General features: G+C 35.8%; 1 protein-coding gene across 4 annotated transcripts in view; it reads left to right on the top strand.

The window, feature by feature from the left end:
- Window positions 1–12649, top strand: part of LOC128158527 (uncharacterized) — a 34846-nt gene that overhangs the window by 9657 nt on the left and 12540 nt on the right. For all 4 annotated transcript variants that reach the window (XM_052821399.1, XM_052821401.1, XM_052821400.1 and 1 more), the window contains 3 exons: window positions 2245–2874; window positions 5151–5438; window positions 9951–11369. In XM_052821399.1, coding sequence (XP_052677359.1) covers window positions 2245–2874; window positions 5151–5438; window positions 9951–11369 — 2337 coding nt within the window. The remainder of the gene's footprint in view (window positions 1–2244; window positions 2875–5150; window positions 5439–9950; window positions 11370–12649) is intronic.

Here is a 12649-nt window from a genome sequence, read left to right as displayed (position 1 = left end):
AAACCCCGATATCTCTGTAATGCATCGTCCGATTTTTAAAAGGTTTTCAGTGTTAGATTCAGCTTAATAAGCTCTACAAAACATATATTCATTTTTGATTAAATCAGAAAATTCATTTTTTCGAAAATTTTGTTTCACTTCCGGTTTCGACCGGAAGTGACAGATTTTCATTTCGAGCCTTATTACAGAGGTAAATCGACCAAATCATAACCATTAAAAATTTCAAGCCTCTATCTCAAAGCGTTTTTGAGAAAAGTCCGGGACAAAATGACTTTTTGAAATTTTTAAAAATGACGTCACGTCAAAACGGAGGTGACGTTCTCTTTAAAACTTTAACATTTTTGAGGGACGCCAACTTGCAAACATCTCTGAAAATTTCATCAAAATCAGTTTAAAACTTTTTGAGTTATGAGGCAAAAAAGGAGTCAGAAGAAAAGAAAAAGAATAATAATAATAATAAAAAGAAACAATAGAATAACAAGAGGGTCTTCCGTTGGAAACGGAAGACCCTAAAAATGAAGGATTAAAGAATTAAAAAAGGTAGATACCTAATTTTAATTAATGGAAGTCAAATAATCAATAGAAATCCCATGTTTTAAAATAAATAAATATTTTGTAGTTTTGTAGAATTAATTTATGTTTATGAATTATTGTACAAATGACACTGAAAAAAGCAAACAATTTGTAAATCTGTTTAATAATAACATACTTTCGTAAATTATCGATAACAGTGTAACGAAGGATAGTTGACAGAAAAATATGTGAACAATGTGTAAATCTATCATGAAATATGTAGATATACGTACAGCTTATCGCCTCTCTATAATAATATTATCACTTTTTTACTTTCTAGAATCTCTCGAACCGGAGCCATTTTTAATGACAAAAACATTCAAGTCTAGCGTTTTCTAAGCATATCAAATTTGGCATCATAGAATAGATTCTTCTTTGTGTTAAAGTCCGGATAGCTAGGATCTTACAGTTGAAACCTTAAAGACCAAATAAAAAATATTTCTTAATGAAGATGAATTTATACAAACCAGTGAAGAGAAGATAAAAGAAAAATATAATACATATTTATATTTTTGAAATTGCTGATCATATGATTGATTTTCATTGTAGCTTACATGTACGAAAGATAATGCATTAAATTTTGATTGATTTATTAGTTTAATTAATTGCTCAATCGATCGATGTGTATATTTGATATTATTTCTAAAATGATATATCAACTTTGTAAACGTTAATTAAATGAAAGTCAAATAAAAAATAAAAACAGAACATTTAGTTTTTAGACGTTTGAGGTAAGGAGGGTAAGATTGTGGATGTTGACCTGTTAAAATATAGTTCATGTCGATGGGGGGTAATTCGGTCGGGTTATTCATCCGCCCTCAGGCCAAGAAAATATTTTGGACAAGTCGTTTTGTAGAATTATCATCATAATCTGTAAACATCCAGCCCAGGTCTCTCCTCGTTTGTTTGTCTGCGCGTGATAACCATCATTTCCCCGATTCTCTCTGTACACAAACAACATCAGGTGAAACCTCTCGTAAAAAGGTATTTTAATTGTAATCTTCATTACCAATGCGATATTTAATAAAAGAAAAAAAGAAACAGAAAACATATAGCCGTCGTTACAACGAAATCAATAGAAGATACATGAAATGAAAAAAAAATATTCGTCGGAAACTTAATGCATTTTCCTCCAAGACAATTTTTAATGGCAAAAACACTTCAGAATGTGTATCTCATATGAAGCTCTTCTTGTTCAAAGATGCACATGCTGCATTCTCGTCAAGAAGTAAATATACAGACACGAATTTAACAAGAGTACACTTCGATCCCCTACGGACGTCAGGCGCACCGATTGTTTGAACTCTTGGGTCTTCCTAGTTGATTTGTATATTTATGATGTCAGGCACTTCACTGAATTCAAGTGTAGAATTGAGGAAGAGTCTAAATAAACATTTTCTCTTAAAAATTCTGTGTTTATTCAAACGTTGAATTACTTTTATTTAAATACAATATTGCTGCAACCCTTGCATTGTATATATTTTAAGTTTGGTAATTGATCAATGTTTTAAATTAATGCTCCAATACTAAGATTTAAATAAATGTGAAATTTAAAAACAATATGCCAATGTTGTGCAAATATTGTTCATACTTGAAATAGCATGCCATCTTTCTTCAATGATAACATCATTTTATCGTTGCTCATTGTTCTCATGATTTTGTTTAATGTAGCCCGTCCAGAGTTGGTCCTGGATGCATATCCCGCGAGAATTCACGAGAATTCTCCTCCAAACACCCTCGTTCTAACCATAACCGGATATGACAACGCCACGGGCCAGCCCCTGGAGAAGCTATCCATGGAAGACAACCAGAATACAAGGTACTTCAAGATCACCCCCACCGGTACCCTCAAATGGTACCTCTCGACACGAAAGATAATGGACAAGCCGGAAAACTACACCTTCCAGTTCCGGATTTTAGGATCGTATGGCGGAATCGTCCGAGACACGGAAGTCAAGATCATCGTATCCTCGGAGAATCTGTATGCGCCCTATTTCTCTATGAGGCTTTATAAATTCGTGGCTCTCCGGGATTCCTTGGACCACGACCTAAATACACTAGGCGCTGTGTCTGCCACGGACATGGACCTGAAAGGTTACAACGCCATCTTCCGATACTTTATCTTTGAGCCGGAAGCATCCAAGTATTTTAAGATTGACCCGGAGAACGGACAAATTGGAATAATATCGAACTTTCCTGATAATATGACGTCTATAGCGTTCAACGTGACGGCGATCGACTCGGGATCTCCCATCAAGTCCTCCAGTTCTCAAGTCTACGTAGAAATCACGGATCTAGCACGTAAGTTTCTTTGATTCATTTCTTGCATTAAACTTTTTAACTTTTTGATTATGCGATGAAAATCTATGTAATCCCCAGAAATATGTAGAAGCAACTGAAATACTATCATTATTTGTATTTAAGGTGGCTCACTACACCTTGAAATCGTTTCTTAAATCAGCCGAAAATTACCTGATTATGATAATTTAAATAATAAGATGCATAAGAAGTACATGTATGTAAGTTAAATAAGCAATAAAAATGTATTTTTGATAAAAATTTACAACAATTTGATTCAGTTAATGTGAACAAAAGCCCCATGCGGATATGGCCTCGTGATCTGCGGTTTACAAGCCCTGATCTATGTTGATACTTAAAAAGTATAAGTCTTGACTTAGGGAAGCACCAAAATAAAATTCAAATGTGAAACATTTTTTTAAAGTTGTCTTTGCAAAAGACAGTTATCCCCCATTGCCGACTTACTACGCGCAGATCACGTGACAATAAACATGTCACCTTTACAGGTAATCTTGACATAGAAGGCCCACTGTAAAGGCAAAAACATGATTGTCAAACAACCATCTGATTACACGTGTATTATGAAACCAATTATCGGGACACTTCCTAGATGCTAATACGACATTGTCAGATGGCGACATTTTTAGCGTTCCAGAACCTTGTGCATCATTATTGTTGCGGTCGGTGCAACAAAAGGTTTGAGGTGACTCAGTGTGTGCATAGTATATCTATCAACGTCCTGCTAATAAGATCGAATTTCAGCGCGTGTGTGTTTTTATCAAAGAAAAAAATCAGATTTGATTAGTCAAAACGCCTAAACAGATATGTTAGTGGTCCATTGTACGCAATACATATACATGTATATGTAATTATATTTGAATTAGACATATCAAAATGCGAGTGTACTTGATGATTTCAAGTTTTTTAACATCGCGAACGAAAAAGCACATATTATGCGTCAGGTATATGATATTTTCCTAATATCATCCATCTTCTCTCCGCCGTACCTTAACTGTTATTGAAATATTTCTGATAAAAGTATTTTCTTAATACGATAGGAAACGAGCAGAAATCACACTTCAAGAGCTTTAAATACCGAGATATAATTATACACATGTAATTGACCATTTGATTGGGGATGTTTGAGATATTTCTGACAGTTTCCACAGATACAGACAGGCGGGGATTCGTCTATTGGTGCTAGATTCCCTCATCCTTGTTAACAAGTATGTTCGCCCATTGCTTGCCCCCAAATCAAAATCTGTAAATGTATCACTGGACACTATCTTGATGGGAAACTGTTTGGTCAATAACAGAAACTAATCAACGTGTCTTTATAAAACGATTTACCGTCCTTCTTGGCATTTCAATGGCCGTGAAAGGTCTTAACAGGGCCGCTAATGCCCCCGGATTAACGTTTCCGTCAATCCCTTTTGGCTTTGGCATTTTTAAACGTCTGCTGCACAACCTAAGTAAACCTTTGTGGAATCTGAGTTGATAAATCAGAGGAGATCGATAACTGATCAGTGGCGATCATTGAATTCGGTGGTGGGACTCGATGAATAGACCCCTCCGCCCAACGGTTGACAAATTACTAGTAGTCTATTAGTTATTGATCAGTAAAGTACAAGGGAGTTCCGAAGCTTGACAGTGGGGACCCCCGAAACAGGTGCGCTACCTGTTTGTTTTTACCGCCGCTCGTGCAAAGTATCCTTCATTTGGGGCAGGCACAGGTAAAAACTCCGTACTCTACAATCGTCATCAAGATAAATGGTCACTGCGGGGCACTGCACTATTTTATCTGTTTGGATGTTCGTGTGACGAATTTATGCCTTTCTGAGTGATTCTGTGATCTCCGTCGTCACTTTGTTACAGTTTAACTTACTTTTCTTCTTTTTTCCATATTTCGTATCTGTGGACAGAATTTTGTGGTTCATGAAATACGGTGCGATGAAATGTCAAAACTTGTGTAGTTTGATCGTGAACACGTAAATATGAAGGGGAAATTTTTCGTTATAAGACCGATTCTAATCAGGGACGACGGAAATGATTAATACCTTATGAAGTACCGATGTTTTGTTGATCCGAAGATATTTCATACCAAAAAATAGCGACAGAAAAATTTTAGTTGCTCGAAGGATGATACCTAGGCTAATTTAAATACCCTCGAAGAAGTGTGCACGTTTGAAATCCGTAGAATTATTTGTGTTCTTTTATTATACGTTAACGTTTAAATATGGATGTGATTTCCGTTACTCTGACTTTCTATTTCACTGTAGCGCCGGAAATATTTTGTGTGTCGGTGGAGGGTACGACTGCTAGAATCTGCTGGAAGGACAATACCAATGGTTCTGTGGTGGACCATTACCAGCTACAGTTCGCCATCAATGGCCAAAACGTGACCAGCCATCCGGTGGGAATTGTGGGTAAAAGAGACGAAGTGTGTACCCAGGTCCGAGCCGGGAAGTTGCAGGCGGGAAACCGCTTGAAATTTACGATCAAAGTCTTCAATAAGACTCATTGGAGTCCAGAGAGCGTGGAGCGCTTTGTTAACATCACCAAAAACGGTATGTATGCGTATAGAAATAGCCAAGTGTAACTCTATCTTGCCAAATAAGATTTTAACATCCTTTATGTAATTCCCTTTTTTTGGAAAAAGGGGGGGGGGGTACGCGCAAAATATCAACACATGTGGAAAGGTTGTTCGAAAAAAAAATGTTAAGACAATGATTGCATAACAAATGTAAGATTCAAGTCTTCATTACAGACTTCAAGGTTTTAAAACTATGCAATATAATTTTCAAAACATTAAGAGTCCTTAATTGTTTAGACATCTAAGAAAGGGAGACATAATTTTACTAGATAAAAGGTTAATTCATTTCATGTTCTAAGTGAATGGTTACGAATACTCTGTGGCAGTTAGACATGGAAAAACATGTCAACAATCCGGAATTACAGAAAGTGCGATTCGTTTACATCTAATACCGGAAGTTAAGCAAAAGTTAAATCTGACAGCTTTACAGAATTTCCATGACCAATTTTTTTAAATATTATGAAAAGAATCTCTTTTCTTTAAATTTTTTCATCGTCTTTATTTACAATTTAATTTCTTCCATAACATCGTAATTGGTTTACGATGAAAGGAATAGTGCTCTAAGTTTTGGCCTCTTTCGAAGCAATTAACCGAATTCTACAACTATTGAGAGTAAATGTCCGAGATTTCAGTGTTCATTAAACCGAGAACGCGTTGTAGCTTCTGCATCAGAGTAACTCCCCAAATGTCAAATACCAGACGATAGAGCACAATATTTAAACTTTTATCTGCTGCACATGCCCCGGCAGAAATCACTTTTTCTGTCCCACCTGTAATGCCCCCGAAGTATGCATTACCCCGACTTAAATCGCCCACCTGATTTTACCGAATTCGTCCACAGACACGCAGGAATTCTGGGGAGACACTGTTGACTCAAAGTTTTCTTTATGATAATTCTTTCAAAAAAAAAGAAAAAAGAAATCGGCACATTTTTAGCGGGGGTAACTATGAACCCTACGCACGTATTCGTTTTAAAAAAAGCGCTATTCTCCATCTCTCTATGGTGCATTCTTTCTTGACTGCTTTTTAATATATTTGAATTTGAACTTTCAATAAAATAAAAAAGACTGCTGTGGAACAGTTTTCCTCCACATTGACAGATATATTATTGTATATTAGATTTCCAAGTATAAAACTATTTAGTGCCATCGCTTTATTACAACTTAGGTAGTGAGGAGGTAAAACGGATATACTGTATCCAGCCAACAAATGCAGATAAACTAGTTTACCATCCTATTTAAGTGTACTTGGCAAAAACTCATAATATCTACTTGCAATGAAAAGAAGAGCAAGTGAACGATTTCTCAACTGACTTTTCTATTCTTTCAATAAAAGTGCTTATATAAACGGATTCAAGATTCATTCAAGTGCAAGACAAGGGTTAGGGGAAGATAAGAACGGAAATAAAATCTGGATCTACATCATGAGGTGCACTGCTAGGAGTGCTGTATGTTATGTCCAGTGCACTCAAATTGATATCCCTGGAAACAGCTAACATGGGCAGACCGAGGTTTTATTACAAGTCATTTCATAAAAAGGCAATAATTATTATACAAGAGATAATAACAACGTTGAGGTGGCTTTTAAGCTTTTGCATGACCCTGAATACGGTTCAGAAAAAAATATAAAGCAGGTTTTACACATCGTGAACCGGGAAATCTCGCGTTTGTTTTATCCCTCTGTTTTCTTTTATTGTGACAAGTGAACGCAAATTGTTAAAATTCTTACTTTTTTAGTTTAGTTTTAAATGTAGAGCAGAAAATGATTAATTAACTTGTCTCAAGGGAACATGAATTGAAATATGAAAAGAAGAACACATTGCTATATTGGCTTCCATCTGACTAAATATCACAAGAACGTTGCGCAATACTAAATGAAGGTGATTACAATTTGTGAAATTTGATGTAAACCAATAGCCATTGTTTTACCACATTCTTACAACGCCTAAACGGCAGATAACGTGACATATCGATGAAAGGGGTAAACGCTTCATTACCTAACTAATGCGCTTCCGAAAGTGCGAAAAGAAACAGATCAGTTCGTTTCATCAATCGGCCAACAACTTGACGCAATTCTTTCACCCCCTGACGAAACAGGCGCAGATAATTCAATTATTTCTCTATTAACAGCTCGTGCAGGTTCGTTATTTAGCAGTGCGAGAAAGTGGGTGTACAGCAATTTAATATCTTGTACACGGTGCACTTTGTCTAAAATTATCGACCCACATTCCAATTAAAAAAAACCAACAACAAAAAAACCAAGAGCTGATTAAAAATAGTGTGAAGATAAGAAGATAATACCTTACAAAACGTTGACCAATGCATGAATTTTTGTATATCTACACAAATGTTTTTGTCACAATTAACCCTTAAATTGTCTTTCGATTATTTTATATTAAATTTACGAATTAGCCATCAAATTTACGTAGACTTTAATACTGCAAAATTTTAATTGAACGAGGTATTGATCGATATATAAACAAAACTTTCGTAACGAGAGGTCTGTTTGGGTGTATATATATTTTAGCTGAGCCAGTCTTTTTTCTTTGGGTATAAGGGTGGGGAGGGGGGCAGATTCAGATGAACTAAGAAGTCTGCGGGACGCTTATAAGGATAACAAAATGCCGTGTATATGATCAAAATACGTTCTGCATCGATCACTGCAGGTGTCCCATTAATAGTTACTATCGATCACCCATGTGATTAGGGCATTGTCAGTGAATATGCAAAGACATACAAGCATGTGCATATGTTATGAATTATTAGACATAAATGACCCATGAACCGATGTGTAAAGAAACAAAGGACTATCATTATTATGTAACAGACCATTGAGAAACACTATGTAGGTATTTGGGTATTTTTATGCATGTGGAACAATTCTGTACAAGAAAAACACAGTAGTAATATTTTGGTCCAAATAACAAATCTATAACACTGCAATTTTCTATAAAATTGATCCCCCAAATACTTTACTTGAAGAGAAAAATAAAGATGATATTCATCCAAATAAAATGAAATCTTATTATTTAAGGAATCGATAATAGAGACCTTTTCAATAGATATAGTCCCTGTCCTAACTATTGTAAAGAAATACAGAAATGACCGGATAATCATCCAAAACTCATGCATTGTAAATGAAAAAAGATACACTATCATCGGGCCAAAATTAATAATTAATTTTTTTGGAGTCTCCTTCCACCTCATTGAAATACTTCCCACTGATCATATCTTATTAGGTAAAAAATTAAGAACTGATTTTTTTAATATATGAATGTTTTTATTTTTTTACCAATTTTCAATAAGTTAAACATAAACTTTGAAAAATAGATAAAAATCTCCCTCCCTGCCGCCTGGGTCTAGATACCCCCAAACGAATATTTTTTAAGTAATGGCCTTAGTGAAAGTATGAAATAAAGAAACAGTTTTTTTTATGTTAACCTCGCATATTCACTTTGCTAAAAGCACTTCTGTAAAGAGGAATATGAGTATCTGTGAAATAAACGTTAGTTGAAGATACTTTATGCTGCCCAAATGACGCCATCTCTTACTTCCGGTCTTGCGTCACAACGAGTTCACATCAATCCAGCAGCGTATCAAGGACCTCCGCCCTGTCGCGCACGGTCCCGGAGTGAAATGAATGTCGGCATTTATCAGTAAATCAATCCTGACCTAAATATTTCCGTGATGAAGGTCGTTCTAGAGCATTGCTGTCCACTATGTTAGTATCCGGAGAACGGCCGTCATGTTTAGCTTGCAAAAAGCAAAAAAGAAAAGAAAAAAAACGTTTGTGTCAACTTGTTTGCTTTCAGCAAGTAGATAAGGTCATCATTCCGACTGCCTTTAAACGTTTGATACTCAATATTTTTAATGAAAACTATAGTATTTTTGACTACAGTGTCTTCTGCGAAAAACGTTTAAAATTTCATTATTATACGTAGAAAAATATATATTACCATTGAAATATGTTAAAGGCAACTGGTTAATATCTGATTTATTTGCAAAAAAATATATATTTTTTCTGTAGATGATAGCTCAGGTAAGATTGATTTCTTGAGGTGGGACTCCATCATGTAATATGTATTATATGTGTTTGAATGGTAACTAGCTGTTTTGTCATTCTGTGTAACGTTTTTAATTTTATTCGATTTAAATGAGCAATGTATAATTGTTTAACTTACGTGTGCGTTGGTGGGGGAATATATGAACACTAAATCGTTGTATTTCATTCGTCATCTAACATAATGTGTCGTCAGTGATAGATATAGTGGAACATGTTGGTGTACACACACAATATAAAATGTATGGTTATAATGTAAACAATATAAAATCTATGGAACTCGACGTAAAAATGTTAGTAGCTGCAAAGTACAGTTAGCCAGATGAGCAATTTTCTTCGGTATTATTTTAAGATTTCAAGTTCTACTCAATTTCAAATGGAGGTTGTGCTTTCAAGCTTGGAATAACGGCTTTATTTTTATTTTCAGGATTGTATGGAGATTGTCCAAAGTTTAGTAATTGCAGTGTATTTCAACCGTGTCAGAATAATGGTCTGTGTCAAACAGAACCCGATCTTTCTTACAAATGCGACTGCGCAGCCGGATGGGCTGGTCAAAACTGCACGGAAGTAGATAGGTGTACCACGAACCCGTGCTTAAATAACGCTAAATGTGAATTTGTATCTAATTATAACTTCCGCTGTAACTGTCCAGATGATTACTACGGGAATTTGTGTCAATATCATGATAAATGTACTTCAAGTCCATGTTTGAATAACGGGACTTGTTTTAAACAATTAAATGGAAGTTATCATTGCGAATGTTCCGAACACTATACAGGAGTGTTCTGTGAAAGCGAGGTCATATGTTCGCCTAACCCCTGTGAAAATGGCGGCACTTGTACTTCCGTTTCCAGAAAGGCTTCCTGCAAATGTCCGGATGAATATCTAGGGTCAATGTGCAATATACAAAATGTCTGCAAATCCAATAATCCGTGTGAAAATGGCCAATGTAGCATGTATTCAGACGGAAGCTACAGTTGTACGTGTGACGAGGGCTTCACTGGAATGAACTGCTCAGAAATTGATGTCTGTCATCACAATCTTTGTGAAAATAATTCAACATGTGTTAGAAACGGGAGTACAGTCAAGTGTTTGTGTGCGGAGGGATATTACGGGGAACTGTGTAGCTTCTACGACAGCTGCAGGGACCAGCCATGTGAAAATGGCGGAACATGTCAGTCACTTCCGGACGGGAGCTTCCAGTGTTTGTGTCAGACCGGATACAGCGGAAAGTCGTGTGAGGAGTATGACGCTTGCACGTCCAATCCTTGTAACTATGACGGCACCTGCAGGAAGACGGGCAATTCGTCGTTTACGTGTGATTGCGTCGCCGAGAAATACGGACCCACGTGTGAATTTATCAACGGATGCAATTTAGACCTATGCCAAAATAATGCCACGTGTAAGAACATCTCATCGGAGGGAGACATTGAATGCACGTGTAATGAGGGTTTCTTTGGTTCCCTCTGCGACAGATTCAATCCATGCGACTCCAGTCCATGCCAGAGGTTTGGTATTTGCCAGAATCTGACCAATAACGGGTATATATGCCATTGCCACAATGGATATACCGGAAAACAATGCCAATATCAGAACAAATGCCTGGAAAACCCGTGCCAAAACCACGGGACATGTCATTCTCAAAATGATTCTTTCCACTGCGACTGCACGCACGACTTCTATGGAGAAAGGTGTACCAAGTATCACTTTTGTACGGCGGGAAAACTGTGTAGAAATGGCGCCAACTGTGATTTACTGGATGTTGAGGCTCGCCAGGTTAAGATCAACGGGAGTTCGGCGAACGTCACCAACTGGTACCAATGTCGGTGTCCTGATGGATACACAGGTAAGATATATACACTGTAAGTAATACAGGTAACATACACTGTAAATAATACAGGTAACATACACTGTAAATAATACAGGTAACATACACTGTAAATAATACAGGTAACATTCACTGTAAATAATACAGGTAACATACACTGTAAATAATACAGGTAACATTCACTGTAAATAATACATGTAGCATACACTGTAGATAATACAAGTAACATACATTCACTGTAAATAATACAGGTAACACACATACACACTAAGGTATAAACGTTACACACGTACACTGTGAATTATGCAAGCAAGAATTGTATACACTGTCAATTATATGAAGTTAAGATGTATATAAACTCTAGGGTCAAAAGTATATATACATGGCTGTTAACGATTCATTTTTATTCAAGTTATAAAACTTTAATTTTGGGGGCGAAAAATGCATACATCCGATTTTGTGTCAGTTATATCCAAGAACTAAGTATTTTGTCTTAATTTGGCATCAACTGTACAGATTTGATGTTGTAATTAATAAAAATAATATGTGATGAAAGTTGATTGTCGGGTTCAATTAGTAAATTAGTAATTTGATTTTTTATGATATAATGTTTATTTACCAAACTTGATAAAAATATTTTACTTCCTCGTTTAAAAGATGTCTTCGAGGTGAATACACGTGTTAAACAAGGTTTTTTGCAGTTGATTTTTTTTTATTTTTACTGGTTGTTTTAAATGAAGAACGTTTTTTTACATTTATACCTACGCTCAAAAATGTAATATGAAGTAAAATATTATTAACTAACACATCGAGCTGATACGTTTTCATACTTAGGTAAATGTCATATCAACTCGCACCTATTTTACTGTATTTAGGGACAACCGCTCTTTTGTTGAGGTAAGGATTAATAGTGACCACAATGCAATGCAAAAGCCATAAATGTCGCCACAACGAGACGTTTAGTGCTCGTAACAAGCTCATTCTCAACTCCTAATCGTTTCCGGCTTACCTATAAGTGTTTACATCCGGGGATCTCTACAACAGAGCTCTGACCAAATTATATGTGTTATGTGAGGGCACTTGTTCGGGATGATATTGAACGAATTAGGAATTAGTGTGGTGACAGTAGAAGGAAAGCGATATTATGTGATATAGTAACTTATCCTTCATATAGAAGGCCAGCTGAAATTGAGTTATTTTAACAAAGTCTCTCACATATAGATTTCAAGGAGTTATCTATTGTATGTGACAAAAAGATATTTGAAATAATGGCATATTTGATAAATGATCTTTTTTAT

The sequence above is a fragment of the Crassostrea angulata genome, chromosome 8 (genome assembly GCF_025612915.1).
Source record: "Crassostrea angulata isolate pt1a10 chromosome 8, ASM2561291v2, whole genome shotgun sequence".
NCBI lineage: Eukaryota > Metazoa > Mollusca > Bivalvia > Ostreida > Ostreidae > Magallana > Magallana angulata.
Note: the sequence above shows the minus strand (reverse complement) of the source record. Positions and strands in the feature narration are given on the sequence as shown.